Here is an 18,587-nt window from a genome sequence, read left to right as displayed (position 1 = left end):
ATAGAGGGCTGTTGAGGATAGGTCGTTAAGTATTTTCAAGACTGAGATAAATTTGAATCAATAAGGGAATCAAGGGCTATGGGGAAAAGACAGACAGACAAGTGGAGTTGAGGATGATCAGATCAGCTATGGTCTCATGGAATGATAGAGCAGACATGATGGGCTGAATGCTAGAGACAAGACATGAGAGAGGAAAAGACAGTGAGAGGAAGAGAATACATTTTCACAGTAAATTCTTTCTAAGTACCCAGAGTGAGCAGACAGTTCCCAGTTTATGATTAAACCCAGTGTCACCATTTAGTTCAGTGTTCTAAATAATTGTTTCCATATGGTCTTTCTGCTGGGAGCTTCCATAGCTGGGTAAGTTCATATTTTACCTGAATTCTGGTGGAGGGTCAGGAAACTCATTGGGGATCACGGTAATGTCATCGTACATTTCCTCTGAAAGACAATGAGGGCATGACATGATAAATATTTCAATAACTCAGTCACAGTTTATTACCCAACTCTTGTACTGTCTGATGACAACTGAGCTGTAACTCAATAATAATCTGGACAGAAGTGGTCTGGCCTATATGTAACTCCAGTCCCACAGTAATGTGGTTGACTGTTCACTGTTCTCTGAAAAAGCCATGCAAATCACTTAGTTGTACAAAACCAACACAAAAAAATCTAAGAATAACACCAAATGTTCCAGCATCAACCTTGTATTACGATCTCAGCTGATGCTTATTAATGTTCTCTATCTTTATAAATCACACAGGGTACTGTCTCTGAGCCAAGAGGCACAAGTTCAAGACTTACCTGCACCAGCGGTTTATACTAACATTTCTGAACAGGTTCATTAGAAAATACATGTATTGGTCAAAAAACTTTCATCACTAGGCACTGGACCGAAAAATGCCAAACAGAGCCCAGTTGAAACATAAAACCTGAGAAAGTTAATGGTGTAGAGGAAGACCATTCAGTCCTTCATTTCTGCACTAGTTAAGAAAGCACTATTCACCCCAATCCCACTCAGCAACCCTGTCTCTTTACTATTTTCTCACTTGAATACATCTCATTGCTCTGACACTGACTTACCTGTTTCCAGTCCACATTTACCAAACCTCATCTCAGCTTAGTTTGGAAATTTTACTTCTGATCAATATTTCTCCGTTCCATAATTACTGTAAATCAAACTGGTTTATGATCACTGCCATCAAAATGCTGTTTTACTTACTCTACTTCTTCTAAGTTTATAATTTCCTCACACTAAGTCCAGATCTCTCAAAGTGGAGTCACAGGTAGACGAGGCAGTGAAGAAGGCTTTTGGCACACTGGCCTTCATCAGTCAGGGCACTGAGTATGGAAGTTGGGAAATTATGTTGCCGTTGTACAGGATGTTAGTGAGGCTGCAGTTGGAGTATTATGTTCAGTTTTGGTCACCCTGCTATAGGAAGGATATTATTAAACAGGAAAGAGTGCAGAAGAAATTTACAAGGATGTTGCCTGGACTGAGTTATAAGGAGAGGTTGGACAAGCTGGGACTTTTTTTTATAGCCTAGGAGACTGAGGAGGATCTTATAGAGGTGGGTAAGATCATGAGAGGCATGGATAAGGTGAATGCACTCAGTCTTTTTCCCAGGGCTGGGGAATCGAGGACGAGAGGGTACCAGTTTAAGGTTAGAAGGGAAAGAATAAAAGGAACCCTGAGGGGCAACTTTGTTACACAGAGGGTCGTATGCATTTGGAATGAGCTGCCAGTGGAAGTGGTTGAGGTGGGTATGTTAACAACATTTAAATGGCATTTGGATAAATACATGGATAGGAAAGGTTTAGAAGGATATGGGCCAAGTGCAGGGAAATGGGGTTAGCGTGGGTGGACATTTTGGTCGGCATGGACCAGTTTGGGCCAAAGGGTCTGTCCCTGTGCTGTATGTCTCTATGACTCGATAACTGTCTCTTTTCTTATTTGGGTTTATCCATCCTAGTAAAAATATATTCTTCTGAATCCAAGTTAAAATTATCTTTGCCCTCCGTCTGTGTACATATTCCGATTAATGTTAGGGTAATTGAAATCCCTTCTATCTCTGCCTTTAGTTTCTGCAGTTCTGAGCAGGGTGGATTGTGCAGCAGGTCAGTGTCATAGGTCTATTCTCCTAATCTGTTTCACTATGTGAGAGGCAATCAGCAGCAGGAGATAAAACCTGACAGCAGAGAGCTCCTTTACCTGTTCCTAGCTATCAGAGCAGTAAAGTGATGAAACAGGTGAATCGGTAGGGGATTGGTGGGAATTTCATCCATATCTCTTTTGATTGGCTAAGTGTCCTTATGTTATTACAACTGAAGGGCTAAAGTTAGGATATTCATTTTTAAAATACTTAACATCCAAATGTAGAATGTGGGTGCTGGTGTGAGCTACAGTAACCGCATCTCCAGCAAGTATTGGCTATTCAAGGAACTTTGGCTCACATCAGGGAGGGGGAGAGTTACCTGGATACAGTATTCCAGGAGACAGCCCTATCTCTTACATTAATAACATCATTTTTGGTCCATTATTAGAACAGAGGTGCGTGGAGGGGGGTATTGGGATCCCGAGTTTAGCCAGTGCTGTTATATGAGGTATGAGGTTCATGCTGCTGGTGTGGATAAGGGCAGAGACTACAAGAAGCATGAGCAAACTGACCACAGCACCGTGGTCCAGAATGCAATTCAAGAGGGGAAAGAAAAGAGAAATGAAGTAGTAATGGGTTGTATAGTTAGGGGAGTAGATACTGTTCTCTGCGTAAAGTCAGAGAGTCCCAATGGCTCTGTTGCCAAATTGGTGTCAAGGTTCAGGACATCTCTCCCAGAGCAGGAGAGGAACTTGGAGTTGAAGGGGAAGGATCCATGTTGTAGTCCTTGTAGATACCCATGACATGGGGAGGACCAGGAAAAACGTTCAATGGGATTACAATCTGCTTGTAGGAAAAATGGGTTTTTATTCATGGGGCATTGGCACTACAATGGTGAAAGAAAGATCTGTTCCGCTCGAATGGGCTTCATTGGGATATATTTTGCCTGTTATTTTTCTATGTTAATTGTTGGTGCTTTATCCCTAATGTAAACTGTCTGAAAATTAAGAATGTAACCAAAAGAAAAGTTGTGTAGCAATTAAGAATCTATTGGAAAGAAGAAACTTGAAAGGGTTCAGAAAAGATTTACAGGGATGTTGCCAGGGTTGGAGGATTTGAGCTATAGGGAGAGGCTGAACAGGCTGGGGCTGCTTTCCCTGGAGCGTCAGAGGCTGAGGGTGACCTTATAGAGGTTTACAAAATTATCAGGGGTATGGATAGGATAAATAGGCAAAGTCATTTCCTATGGTGGGGAGTCCAGAACTAGAGGGCATAGGTTTAGATTGAGAGGGGAAAGATATAAAAGAGACCGAAGGAGCAACTTTTTCACGCAGAGGGAATGAGCTGCCAGAGGATGTGGTGGAGGCTGGAAAATTGCAACATTTAAGAGTATATGAATCGGAAGGGCTTGGAGGGATATGGGCTGTGTGCTGGCAGGTGGGACTAGATTGGGTTGGGATATCTGGTCGGCATGGACAGGTTGGACCGAAGGGTCTGTTTCCATGCTGTACATCTCTATGACTCTAATTGAATGGCTGCGAGATTTTAGTTTATTTTATAAAAACATCGTAGAATTCCTATAGGATGGAAACAGGCCATTTGGCCCAACAATTCCACACTGACCCTCCAAAGAGTAACCCACCCAGACCCATCCCCCTACCCTATCCCTGTAACCCTACATTTCCCGTGGCTAATGTACCTAACTTACACATACCTGAATGATATGGACAATTTAGCATGGCTAATCCATCTAACTTGCATATCTTTGCCATTTAAGTATGACTAACTTTGTCATATAAAGTATTTTTGAAATGGAATTTCATTTGTAAAGGGTGGAAGCGTGTAGAGACAACCACTATTTTACTTTTATTTTCCTTATCTTTTTGGTTTGGAACTATGAGTTGAAGTTAAGATTTGGACTTCAAACAGCAGCTTGTTTTAAAAGTGAAGAGAGGAAAGACAGATGTTTTCAGTTCAGAACTTTTCTGAAAAATAATGCAGCTTAATTATTCATCTAAGGACACTGCTGATGCACCATCACTGAGTGGTTGCTATGCTCAAGATTGGCAATTAGTTGGATGTTAAATTGGTCAATCAAGGAAGGACAAGGCGAACTAGCCAACCACCGAAATTGTTGATTGAAAAGATAATAAATCACGATAAAATTGGTTCTTACTTGTTTAGCAGGAGGCAATGTGATTTTTGGAGACTTCTAGAGATGGTACGTCTTTTTTAGATTTTCTACATTGTGGAAACAGGCCCTTCGACCCAACTAGTCCACACCAACCCTCCGAAGAGTAACCCACCCAGACCCATTTCCTGCTGACTAACACTATGGGTAATTTAACATGACCAATTCACCTGACCTGCACATCTTTGGACTGTGGGAGGAAACCTGAGCACCCGGAGGAAAACCACGCAGACACGAGGAGAACGTGTAAACTCTACACAGACAGTCACCCAAGGCTGGAATCAAACTGGGACCCTGGTGCTGTGAGGCAGCAGTGCTAACCACTGCGCTACTGTGCTACCCCAATTGTTTTGCTCTTTCTCTAACTCTCTTTAGTTTGTCTCCAGTTATCAAATTGTTGAATATTCTGAGAAAAGAATCCCAGTCTTTAAGGATTAAGTAAATATTTCTAGAAGTCCATTGAAACTGTTTGCATTAACTGGTGAATTTGGAATTCAAACAAGATATACAGATTGATTTGCCTGTGAACAACCCATATTCCAAGAATTTTATGAAAGCTTGGTATCTATCATTTGAAACAGTTATTAAACTGACAAATTTCAGTTCTTTTATTTCCTTTTTAAAATTTGTCACTTAATTGTGTCTGTCTGTGTCTGAGTGGGGGGAGGTTATGACCAAAAAAAATTTACATCGTAGACATTAATTATATTATGTTGTTTATCTATATTCTGCTAGAGTCACGTTGTTAATAGTAAATTGTTAATTTTTTTTAAGCTAAAAACTTGGTGTCCAAGATATATTACTTGTAAAGTCTGGATAGGAACAATTGTGCAATTTTAATGCTGTTCAATGTTTTAATTTCACTGTGTTGCAAATCCAGTGTTAGTGAGGCTGATTTTGTTTGGCTTGCTATCCCTGGTCATAACAGGGACCAGTGTTCTGGTGAATCAGAAACTAAAGTTGTAGATTGGGCTTTAAATTAATTAGTAGCAGAGACCACTAGGAAGCAATGGCCTAGTGGTATTATTGCTCGACTATTAATCCAGAGACTCTGGTAATGTTCTGGGGACCCGGTTTAAATCTTACTGCTCAGCAAAACTTTATGGTGGAATTTGAATTCAACAAATATCTGTTTTTTTAAGAGTCTTAATGATGACCATGAATCCATTGTCAATTGTCAGGAAAAACCCATCTGGTTCACTAACGTCCTTTAGGGAAGGAAATCACCATCCTTACCTGGTCTGGCTTACATGTGACTCCAGGCCCACAGCAATGTGGTTGATTCTTAACTACCCTCTGGGCAATTAGGGATGAGCAATAAATGCTGGCCCAGCCGGCCACACTCTCATCCCATGAATGCAGTACAGAGGTGTATCGATAAGGAGATGCAGAAATAGAAATAAATGAATATGACTTGATAACTATTGCAAAGATATGCTTGCAGGGTGACCAGAACTCAGAATTTGCTGTTCTGGAAGATTAGGCTAAAAGGAAAAGGAATTGGTGTGCCTTTGCTTAAAACAGGAAGATAGTGGTATAGAGGTGAGTAATGATATATGCGCAATCGATCATCATATGAAATTAGTGGTTGAAGTAAGGAATAGCAAGGGAAAGGAGTCATTGGTGAGAGTCATCTACAGGTTCCATTGTTTCACGTTAGGATAATATGGACTTGATAACTTTGAGCTGGTCAAAAACTCTTGCTGTCATCCCAACTTATACCAAGTCCCACACAGCCATCACCTTCCCTGGAGCATCGGAGGCTGAGGGGTGACCTTCTAGAGGTTTATAAAATCATGAGGGGCATGGATAGGATAAATAGACAAAGTATTTTTCCTGGGGTGGTATAGGTTTAGGGTGAGAAGGGAAAGATTTGAAAGAGAAATAAGGGGCAACTATTTCACACAGAGGATGGTGCGTGTATGGAATAAGCTGCCAAAGGAAATGGTGGAGGATGCAACATTTTAAAAGGCCTCTGGCAAATGGGACTAGATTTGGTTAGGATATCTGGTTGGTATGTACAAGTTGGACCAAAGGGAATGTTTCTATGCTGTACATCTCTATGACTCTATGATAGTCTAAAGTGAACTGGAGAAAAAGATTAAAAGGAAGATAAGTGGATGAACAATAACAGATATTTTAAGAAGATATTTCATACTGCTCAGCAAAACTTTATTCCAGTCAAAAAGAAGCATCTGATGAGAAGGATGAATCATCTGTGGTTAACAAGTGCGGTCAATTAACAACTAAGGCAAAGTAGAGAAAATTAGTGGTAAGCAAGAGGATTGGAAATGTTTTAGAAACCATCAACAGATGACCAAAAAGCTAATAAAAACAGCAAAAATCAATTATGAAAGCAAATTGGTAAGAAATATAAAGACAAGCAAAAGAGTTTGTATGGGTACATAACAAGTGAATGTGGGACACTTAGAGAGCGTTTCTGAATAAATGATAACTGGAGATAGTGAAACAACGAACACTTTGAACCAGTATTTTATGTTGAAGGGTGATGGAGGACACTGTAAACATTCCAAAGATATCAGATAAACAATGTACTTCTGGAGGAAAAGATTTGTGACAGTCTCTATCATGAGGGACAAAGTATTTTACAAACAAATGGAACTAAAAGCAGGTGAGTCAACAGGTGACCTGGGTCCAAGGGCTTTAAAGAAACAGCCAGTAGAGATAGTGGTGGCATTGATCAAGATATTCTAGAGCTGATTGGATTCCAGGAGAGTTCCAGTGGATTGAAAACTGACAAATTTCAAGAAGGGAGGGTGACAGAAAGCAAGAAACTATTAGTCAGTTAGCCATCTATTGTGGAGAAATTGCTAGTGTCCATTATTAAAGAAGGAGTATCTGGACATTTGGAAAATCTCAGCACAATCACAATCATGGTTTTGCTGAAAGGAAATTATTTTTGACAAATTTTCTAGAGTTCTGTGACAAGCAGAGTTGGTTACAATGTAACATATTTGAATTTCAAAAATCATTTGATATGATGCCTCACAAAATGTTTCTTTGTAAGCTAGGTGTTGGGGGTAATAAATTATCATAGATTGAGGATTAGTTAATACATAGAAGGCAGAGAGTCAAGATTAATGGATCTTTGTCAGGTTGGAAAGATTATAGCTAGTGGAATGCCACCAGGATTAGTCCCAGAGCCTCAATTATTTAACATTTGTATCAATGACTTCTGGGAGGGGTAGAGTATGAGAACCCAAATCCCGGATGATACAAAAATTGGTGAGTACATACAGATTCTACAAAGTATTATAAAGATGTTAGGTTAGCTGGTCAATAACTCCCTCGTTTTTCTGTCTCATTTTTCTTAAATATTGGAGTGCAGTGCACAATTTTCCAGTTGAAACAAAATGTCCCTGAAATGAAAGAACTTTGGAAGGTTAATATTAAAGCACATGCAATGTTCTCACTTTATTTTAAAACACCAATCATTATAAAGGAGGAATGGAGACAATCACTATCAAGTTCGAACTGTGCTCTTAACGAGCTTCAATACCTTCCATCATGCTGTCTGGTTTGAAAGGTGGGATTGGGGGATGGATATTGAGTCCCTTCAGCTTCTTCCCAACTATCCCCACTGGCTCCACATCATCATATTCATTCTGTTCTTGTTGCTGACACCTGGAGACAAAGACAATCAGAGGAACCTGAGACTCCAATAATACATATCAGCCAACTGTAGAGAGAGAATCACAGTTAACATTTCAGGTCAGTGGCCTTCCATTAGCACTCAGAATAGGCTAGGAGTAAGACGGCTCTTGCAGAGAGTCGGTCCAGACACTATGAGCCCAATGGTCTCCTTCTAAGCAGTAACTGTTCAATACTCTGCAATTACAGGCCAAGATACTCAGTGTTTCTGGAGCCAGACAAAATGACATTTGATATTTCTTTAACCAGGCCTCTCTAAATTGTACCATTACCAATCTGATCACAAACATAGAAAATAAGAGCAGGAGTAGTTCACTCAACCCATCAAGCCTGCTCCGCCATTCAATATGATCACGTCAGATGCTAATGGACTTCCAAGTCCCACTCCAGAGATTTGAGCTGATTATCTAGGCTGACACTGCTGAGCAGTACAGCGCCATGCTGCGCTATCAGAAATGTCATCTTTTACCTGGACCATTCAACTGAGGCCCCGCCTGCTGCTCCACTGTAAAAGCCTTCAAAATATTTAAGGGTGTTAAGGATTTCTCTCTTGTTCCTTAGCAATATGTATTCACCAACCAACCCCTAAAACAGATTGTGTATCATTACCATCTTGCTGTTTGTGGCATCTTGCTGTGCGCAAATTGACTGCCACAGTTCCATTGTTATTTCAAACTTAAACTACTTCATTGGTCAGAAAGCTTTGGAACATGCTGTGACTGTGTAAGGCTTTATAGAAGCATATGATAGTTATTGGCATTGAACGAGGCCATTCAGCCCATCATTTCTGCACTGGAAAAGTAAGTTTATCCTTTTCTTTCTAAAAAGTAAAGTGTGCTACATCCAAATGCATGGAGTACAAGACAGTCGACACAAAAATGTAAACAAGAAGCTTGTCCACATCTCAGAGATGAGCTGAAAATGTGTTGCTGGAAAAGCGCAGCAGGTCAGGCAGCATCCAAGGAACAGGAGATTCGACATTTCGGGCATATTCCTGAAGAAGGGCTTATGCCTGAAACGTCGAATCTCCTGCTCTTTGGATGCTGCCTGACCTGCTGTGCTTTTCCAGCAACACATTTTCAGCTCTGATCTCCAACATCTGCAGACCTCACTTTCTCCACATCTCAGAGACCACTTAGCAAACTCAAACTGTGAAAATCTGAATAGTGGTTTGGAAAACTTGGAAAAGTAATTCTGAAAGTTTTAAACAGCCAACACTCCAATGTTCAGAAAGGGTCAGATGCAACATAATAGGAGTTAAAAGCCACCCTGTGTGATGGCTAAAGCAGGGGAGCAGACAATGTAAGGGAAATAATTCAAGTTCACAACCACAATAAATATTATCCCAATACCTAAAGACATTTACTGGAATATCTTAAAGAAAAGAATTGATGGTTGACCATGATGAGAAGTTCAGATGCCTTAATTTATTGTTTAGTTTGTACATGGTGTGAAGGTATTGCTAACAGCTTCTGCATCGGTTGCCCTTCATTAATTTTCATAGAGAAGGTGGGTGTTTATGTGGTTCAGGGAACATCTCTGGGATGCACCAAACAACCCATCGCTCTGTGACTATAACTTTAACTCCCCCTCCCACTCTGCCAAGGACATACAAATCCTGGGCCTCTTCCACGCTCCAAATCAAAGCCACCTGCCAGCTGGAGGAAGAATGCCTCACCTTCCACCTCAGGACCCTACAACCACATGGCATCAACGTCAACTTCACCAGTTTCCTCATCTACCCTCCTCCCATCTCATCCCAGATCCAAACCATCCAACTCGGCACTGCCTTCTTGATCTGTCCTACCTGTCCATCTTTCTTACCACCCATCCGCTCCACCCTCCCCACTGACCTACCACAATTACCTCCCACTTGCATCCACCTATTGCCTGCCCCCAACCCCGCCCCACATCCTATTTATCTCTCAGCCCCCTTCCCCCTCCACATTCCTGATGAAGGGCTTGTGCCTGAATCGTTGACTATCCTGCTCCTCTGATATTGCCTGACCTGCTCTTGTTACTAAGAGTCGCTCTTTTCTTGATTGTATCGCTTTCCTTGCTGATAGAGTGGTTCTCCTGTAATGAAGCCCAATAACACAGGGTGAATACTCACATGGGCTGTCTGTTATTTTTCACGATTTGTAGGTGGGCGTTCTGAATATCTTCTGGAGACAGAGGTATGAACAGGTGATGAGCATGTGGCTGGACTGCTGTAGAAATGGGAAGATCCCAGACAATAGCCAGTCAGTTATTATTATAATAATCGACATTAACAACAGAATAACAAAATGCTTCACACTGACTAGCTGGGGGTATGACATGCTTTCATGAAGTAGCAAGGTAAAGAGTGTGACAGAAACCTTGCTTGAATAGATAGGTTTCGAGTTTGATTTTGACATTGGAGAGTTCCACAGAAATGGGATCAAGAATTAGGTGTGGGAAAGGATATAAAGATTGAAGAGGCTGTGGGATAAAGTGGGTGAACCAGGAAGAGATCTAAACATGGAAAATTTAAATTTAAAAAGTTGGGAATCAGAAATCAGTTGTGAGATCATACACTTTAACTCTCAAAGCCCCCCCCCACCAAAACCCCGCTGTCACTACAAGCTTCACTTTGGGGTGAGATTAAGTTTCAGTTTTTCATTTGCTACCCCATACATATAGCCGGTAATGTTGGGGTCACCATTAGCATATTGAGTGACAATTTGTATTTTGTGACCCGCAGAGTTTTCATTGAGTTGGACAGGTCTTGGAAACCTTTGGTAAACTTCTCAGGGTTTGGACATCTTGGTGGGAAGCCTCATGGTGAGATGTTGCCAGGATTGAGGGTTCGAGCTATAGGGAGAGGCTGAACAGACTGGGGCTGTTTTTCCTGGAGCGTTGGAGGCTAGAGGGTGACCTTATAGAGGTTTATAAAATCATGAGGGGCATGGATAGGGTAAATAGACAAAGTCTTTTCCCTGGGGTGGGGGAGTCCAGAACTAGAGGTCATAGGTTCAGAGTCAGAGGGGAAAGATATAAAAGGGACCTAAGGGGCAACCTTTTCACGCAGAAGATGATGCATATATGGAATGAGCTGCCAGAGGAAGCGGTTGAGGCTGGTACAATTACAACATTTAAAAGGCATTTGGATGGGTATACGATTAGGAAGGGGTTTAGAGTGATATGGGCCAAGTGCTGGCCAATGGGACTAGATTAGGTTAGGATATCTGGTGGGTATGGATGAGTGGATTGAAGGATCTGTTTCCATGCTGTACATGTTTATGACTCTATCTTTCCTTCCATGATGATTTCTTTGGACCAATGTCCTCCCCCTACTGAATGGATCCTTTCACCATATCCAGTATTCTCAATCCAACTGGATTCTTATCCTCTCTTGAACTTTTCATTGAGAACTTTGGTGTGAAATTGTCCATCTTGTAGGAACAAAATCACATCGGAATATGATTAAGCCATTCAGTCCACCGACCCTACTCTACCATTCAATAAGATCATTGTTGATTGAATACTTGAATGCCTTTTACTCACCTCATCATCATTATCCTGTTTTCCACTCATCATCAGAAATCTATCAATCTCCACATTTAAATATACTCAAAGACTGAGTTTCTACAGTCCTCCGTGGTACAGAAATCCAAAGGTTGTTCTTATCTGTGACTTAAGTGGCATTATTCCCCTTTCTAAATTGTGCCCCCAGGTTCTCGATTCCCAAATCAGGGCATATATATTACCTGTATCTACTATGTCAATCTGCTTCAGTATTTTGTAGGTTTCAATGAGATTGCCTCTCATTCTTTGAAACTCTAGATAATACAGGCTCCGTTTGCCCAATCCCTCTTCATTAGACAGCCCTACCATCCTGGGAACAAGTCTGGTGAATCGTTTTTATGCTCCCTTTGTGACAATTATATCTTTCCTGAGATAAGGAGACCAGTAATGTACCAGGTATGGTCTAACCAATCTCCTATACAAGTCTCAAATTCTTTGCTGTCCTTGATCGCTCTCTAACATGTAGCCCTCTGAACCTGCTGCATACTCTGTTCTCTCAGGTTTAAGCTTAAGACTGTTATCAAGCCTTCTGATAAAGAGGATGCCGTTCTGTCTGGCAAACTGAGTTCTATGTGACAGCGGTTGAACATCTTCTCTCCAATATTTGCTCTTATCTCCATTGTTTCCCAAACAGTCCTATTGTTGTTATATCTTAACCTTATTATAATCTTAAGCTTATTGTTTCTGATGATTTTCCCCTATTGGGGCAATTTGGGTATGACATGAGTTAACCCATAAGTCCACTTGAATTTTCAGCTGGGATTAGAGTGAGCTAGAGAGTTTTAAGTAACTTTATAAATCATTTAAGACTCATTTTTCAATTACGAGTCAGTTTAAAAGAAAAGTTAGTTAAACCGTATAAGCACACTTCGATGCTGATGCAACAGACAGGCAGAGTTTCCGTGAAAATGCAACGTCTCTGAACCAGCATCAACCCTGAGGCCTTATTTGGAAATTGATAGTGCGGGTGACCCCTGTACTACACAAAGGAAAACAAAGCAGAGGAGTTTACTCACAGATGGGAATGAGGAACTAGCTTTGGTGGGAAGATAGGGAGTGGTGAGACCCAGGGGTAACGAGCGCCTTGCCACTTTTAGAATGTGTGATAAACAAAGTGTTTGTGTAAAACAGACCACTTCAGAATTCAACTAATGTACTGTCTCCATGACTTGCAATATATAAACTCTACTGAATCCTAGTTGAATTAGAGTGCTCCCTTAGATTCCTTTCTAAAGTGGACTTTCCTGAAATTGGTTCATTAAGTGATTGCTGACCGGTACCTCTCAGCTCCTGAGATTATTTCATAAGATAATCGACCACAACAGCCTCCCGCTTCATAGTTATCCAACATCGTGCAGTTCATTTCTTCCTCCGTCCCAAAATGCATGAAGAAGACTGCCCTGGTGGACCAGTCCTTCCAGCCTGGTGTTGGCCCACTGAATTGCTTTCTTCCTATCTTGACTCAATATTTTCTCCTCTATCCACTCTCTCCCCATCTACTTCTGTGATATTTCTGATGTCCTCCATTAATTTCCTGACCCTACCATATCTTCTTCACCATGGACCTTAAAAGAGAGGAAGATGTATTTGTGATTGGCACCATGATAGAGATAGCAGAAATAGAGGGAAATGATCTTTTAAATATGGAGTCTGATGGGAAGGAAGATAAACAGAAGGAAAATGCTACCTTCATTCCAAGAGGGAGGAGAAGTGAGGAGGGCAGAAGGGAGAGAAATATGATAGACATGGTTGAAGGCCTTGTCGATAAGGTTGGAGGGAATCCACAGTGGGTGGCACAGTGGTTAGCACTGCTGCCTCACAGCGCCGGAGACCCGGGTTCAATTCCCGACTCAGGCGACTGACTGTGTGGAGTTTGCACATTCTCCCCGTGTCTGCGTGGGTTTCCTCCAGGTGCTCCGGTTTCCTCCCACAGTCCAAAGATGTGCGGGTCAGGTGAATTGACCAGGATAAATTGCCCGTAGTGTTAGGTAAAGGGGTAAATGTAGGGGTATGGGTGGGTTGTGCTTTGGCGGGTCGGTGTGGACTTGTTGGGCTGAAGGGCCTGTTTCCACACTGCAAGTAATCTAATCTTAAAAAAAAGGAGAACCATACAGAAAAGTTGCTTGGAAGGTAGCATCATCAAACAGATGCAACGGAGAAACTGGGAGAATGGAATGGCGTCCTCCCATTTATTACAACCAAGATCAGAGGTTAGTCACACTACTGCACGGATGCTTTAGGCTCTCTGCTCCCTAACCAACTGCCTGTCAATGTGACTGAATTGCTTTAAGCCAATTGCTCAATTTCCCTGAAGTAGCACTTTAGGAGTCAAGAGCAAGGGATGTCCAAAGTTAAGATAAATGAGAGGTCAGGTTAGGAGGATTATGCAGAGGAAGTGGGAGAATGGAGAAGAGGGTGAGGTGGAGAGGAGGACAGGAGATGGATAACAGAGATAAGGAAACAGGAATGGGTTAATGGATCCCCAACAATAACAATAGTAATCTAGTACCTTCCATATAATAATCTGTTTCAATTAAAGTGTTAAATGTACATTATTCATCATGTACATGGCAAACTAAGACAGAAAGGACAGAAGAAAATCAGCAGATCCTCTGCAGACAGGAAAACAGTTAACGTTTTGAGTCCAGTGATGACCCTTCGACAGAGCTGGAACTTCTTTTCCCTCTACAGATGAGGGGTAGACCTACTGAGTTTCTCTAGCACTTTCTGATCTTGTTTCAAAGTTCCTGCATCTGGAGGTTTTTTTTCTCTATTGTACAATGACAAACCATCTTTTTGTATGACATTAATCATTTAATTCACAGTTATTGGACAATTATGTGGTCCATACCTAGTGGGAGCACCGATGATGTAACAGACCGAGTTTCTGTCTCTCTCTGGTACTTCTGTAGGTTGACTCTAGGTGGACGGTGTGGTTTCACTGGCATTGGCCTAGTCATGGATGGGAGAGTTCTTTGTTTGGGGATCATAAGATCTTTGTCTGCAGTTTCTTTTCTCTGACTCACCGGATATCTGACCCCAGGCACCTGGTAATTCTTCCAGTTTCCTGAGCTAGCAGGCTGTAACTTCAGCATTAGGTTTTGCCGCAAGGCCTCAGTCTTGCTGCTAGGCCCTGTTGCAGAGTCTTGGCATGGCCACGGTGTGTCAGGAAATCCCTGGTGACCTCCAGTGTTAGTGAGAAGAGGAGTAGATCCCACGGTGCAAATGCTGCTACGTTCCTTCTCAGTCTGCGGAGCCTTTGAGACATCAGATAAAAATTTCAAAGCCACTTGACTTCTCATTCCTGGTTGAGCTCCTGGTTTGAAGCCTGAGGTTGGTTTACAGTCTTCCTGTTTGAAGACATTGATGTTACTGTCCAGTCTGAGAGGAAGCCCTCCCTTAGTTACGGCTTTGGGTGACAGGCTTTCGCTGAAAGTAGACTGAGTTGTGACTGGAACAGCAGAACCCTGCTTGCGATGCACATCACTGTCAAATACCTTGGGGTTAAACTTTGCCATGAAGCCGCTTAATTCTTCTTTCTCTGACTGAGGCACATAGACAAACAAACTCTCACAAACTCACCCGGCTCTCCTCCAGAAATGATCGATATGTGTTTGAGAACAGAACACAAAGAAACGTGCAGCTTCAACCAACCACAAAATGCAATCCGCATTCTACACAGTGGCCTGTGATGCAGTTACGATAAACATAACCACAGGCTGTGAGCCTTATCACGGCCATTGACATTTAACAATATATATGGGTCAAGTTGTGGTAATAGTTAGTTAATCCAATGAACCCAAAATAAACCAGCAAGTCAGACAGTTACAATTACTGTTAAAGCATTCAAAGGAAACATATTTATTGTTAAAATGAAGAAAACAAGATTTGCATTTCCACAGTGTCTTTCATAACCTTAGGACATCCAAACATGTTGTACAGCTGATGGAGGACAAGTGTAGACACTGCTGTATTTCAGAAAAGACAAGAAAAATATGCTTGGAAGTAAGAAAACAATTGAAATGGTCGGTTTGAGCCCTGAAGTGGGAAGTGTAAAGCAGAGACTAAACTGAGCTTTCTCAAATGGAACAGTTTGTTTGATGTATGAGGTTAGAGTTAAGAGAATTGATTGTAATTTTGTTCATTTAGAAAAGTGCTAAAGCTTAAACCAGCAGCAACAACAAAATGCATGGTGGCTCAGTGGTTATCATTGCTACCTCACAGCACTAGGGACTCAGGTTCAATTCCAACCTTGGGAAACTGTCTGTGTGGAATTTGCATATTTCTCCCTGTGTCTGTGTGAGTTTCTACCAGGTGCTCCCACAGTCCAAAGATGTGCACATTAGGTGGATTGGCCATGCTAAATTGTCTGTGGTGTCCAGGATAAATGTGGGCTTACAAGTAGGAGGCTGGATCTGGGTGAGATGCTTTTTGAGATTTGATGTGGACTCAATGGACTTTCTGCACAGCAGGGATTCTGTGATTCTAACACAAACCACAAGGACAAGAAATCACACTTGTCTAATTTATTCCAACCTGCTGTGTTGTAATGGGGGTTATGGTCACAACCAGAAAAAAAACATCAGTGTGCTGCAATAACAGCAAAGATCACAATTTCCAAATTTATCCACACAATGATAATTTATTATCATGGGCTTTAATAGTTTTCAACTTTAAAAAATACACTTAGAAGATCATATGCAAAGGCTGTACCTTTTTTATTTTTCTGTATTTTTGGATTATGTTCTCAAATTGACATAGAACTGTATTAAAAACTAAAAACTGTGGAAGGCACTGATGCACCTTCTAAAAACAAACTACCAGAATTTTTTAAGATTAGCTGCTACCACAAAGAGGTATCCCAAAGTTTTTGAAAGACATAGACATAATAGGAATGGTAAAAAAAAGAATAAATGTAGGGCCAATCAGAGAGCAAAAAGGGAATAGAAACATGGAGGCAGGGGCATGGTGGAGGCGTTAAATGAATACTTTGCATCTGTCTTTATTTTTAAAAAAAGGATGCTGCTCATGCCATGGTGAGAGAACTGGAAACTTTGATCAAAGTTGTTAAGAAAGAAATCTTAGTTCAATTTAAAGTTGACAAGGCACTGAGACTGGATGAGATGCATGCAAGGATCTTGAAGGAAATGAGGGTATGAAGGTACAAAATGCTGGGGCACTGGCCACAATCTTTCCATCTTCCCTAGACTTGGGGAATGTGTCAGAGACTGGAGAATTGCAAACACCGTGGCCTTGTTTAAGAAGGGTGGTAAGGGTATTCCTAGCAATATAGACCTGTCTGTTTAATAGTGGTGACGGGGAAACCTTGAGAAATAATTATTTCAGATAGAATTAGTAATCACATGGAAAAAGGTAGGTAGATTTGGAAGCATAGCACAGATGTCTAAAGGGGAAATCTTGTTTAATAACTTGCTAGAGTTTCCGAAAGAGATAATGGAAGGTCTCGATGAGGTTAACACTGTTGGTATGGTGTACCAGCCGGGGTCGGATACAGTGCCACACAATAGACTTGTGAGCAAAGTTATAGTTCCTGGTTCAAAAGGGACAGTAGCAACATGGTTACAAAATTAGCAGAGTGACAGAAAACTAAGAGTAAATATCAATGGATATTCATTGGCTAGAGGAAGGTTGTACTGGAGTTTCCAAGGAATTGATATTGTGACCCTTGTTTTTTCTGATATAGATGAGTGATCTGCATGTTGGTGTGCAGGGAACAACTTGAAAACTTGTACATGATACAAAACTTGGAAGAATTGTAAACTGTAAGCTGACTAGTGTATTCAGGCACCCAGATCTGCTTTTGCATCCATATTTCCCAAAATATAACCATTTAAATAATACTCTTTCTTTCTATTTTTCACACCAAACTGTATATTTCACATTTAGATGTTTGTATTACATCTACCATTGCTCACTCACTCACCTTGTCCAAATCACCTTGAAGCTCATTGCATCCCCTCACAACTTTCAATTCTATTTAGTTTTGTCATCAGCAGACTTGGAAATGTTGCATTTGGTTCCCTCATCCATGTCATTGATATATATCATGAATAGCTGGGGCCCCCAGCACTGATCTCAAGCACCAGTGCCACTACCATTGCCAGCCACTCAGGAAAAAAAACATTACTCTCACTCTTTGTCTCCTATCTGTCAAACAATTCTCAATTCATGCTGATCTATTACACCCATCCCATGTGTTTTAATTTTTACCCCACCCTTTTATGTGGAGCCTTATCAAAGCCTTCTTCGGATCCAAATACACTCATCCACTGATTTCCCTCTAACTAACATCCTCAAAGCACTCAGTAAATTTGTTAAACATAATTTTTCCTTCATGCTGGCTTTGTTCAGTTCGATTAATATTGTCTATGTTCTGTTATTACATCTTTTCCCACTCGTGATGTTGACTACCGAGTTAGCAAAAATAAACCTCAGTAAGGAGGAAAGATTCTGAGAGGGATAAATCAACCAAGACTCAACCAAGGGAGTTAAGGAGAATATTAAGTTGAAAGGAAAAACACATCAGGAGGCAAGAGCCAGTGATAGTCCTGACAACTGGGATGTGTAGACTCCAGTAAAGGAAGACTCAAAAGATTATAAAGACAAAAAAAACCTATGAAGGCAAACTAGGAAGGAATATAAAAACTGACACAAGGAGCTTCTTCAAATATATAAAAAAAAAGAGGTCAAGGAAAATAAATGAATTTGGGAGATGATTGTGGGGAACAAGGAAATGGCAGAAGAGTTAAACAGATACTTTGCACCAATCTTTATAATGAAAAGTACTTAAAACATCCCAGTAATACTAAAAATATGGGGGAAGAATTGAGAACCCAGGGGACAGGGATCATTGAACTTCCTTCTCAGTTTTTCCCTCCATCCATAACACCAATTTTTTTTGTGTGCCTATCTGTATAAACATATAGATGAAGTTTTATAAGAGGGTTGAAAAGGTTGTATGACAGCATTTATAATTGTTTGTGTGTACCTAGAATTTTTGCTTGTAATAAATCATTTTCTTGTTAAGTACAGAAATGTGATCAGTGCAGTCTGTTAAC

At 41.0% G+C, this 18,587-nt stretch overlaps 1 protein-coding gene across 1 annotated transcript in view; it reads right to left on the bottom strand.

The window, feature by feature from the left end:
* Positions 1-15,026, bottom strand: part of LOC132829242 (uncharacterized) — a 29,798-nt gene extending 14,772 nt beyond the window's left edge. Inside the window, exons 1-4 of the mRNA XM_060846613.1 lie at positions 14,360-15,026; positions 10,073-10,169; positions 7,808-7,932; positions 378-441 (exon numbers count right to left, since the gene is read on the bottom strand). Of these exons, the coding sequence (XP_060702596.1) occupies positions 378-441; positions 7,808-7,932; positions 10,073-10,169; positions 14,360-15,026 (953 nt within the window). The remainder of the gene's footprint in view (positions 1-377; positions 442-7,807; positions 7,933-10,072; positions 10,170-14,359) is intronic.
* Between the last annotated feature and the right edge of the window lie 3,561 nt (positions 15,027-18,587).

This window comes from Hemiscyllium ocellatum, chromosome 28, assembly GCF_020745735.1.
Source record: "Hemiscyllium ocellatum isolate sHemOce1 chromosome 28, sHemOce1.pat.X.cur, whole genome shotgun sequence".
Lineage (NCBI taxonomy): Eukaryota > Metazoa > Chordata > Chondrichthyes > Orectolobiformes > Hemiscylliidae > Hemiscyllium > Hemiscyllium ocellatum.
This window is presented reverse-complemented; position numbering and strand designations above follow the sequence as displayed.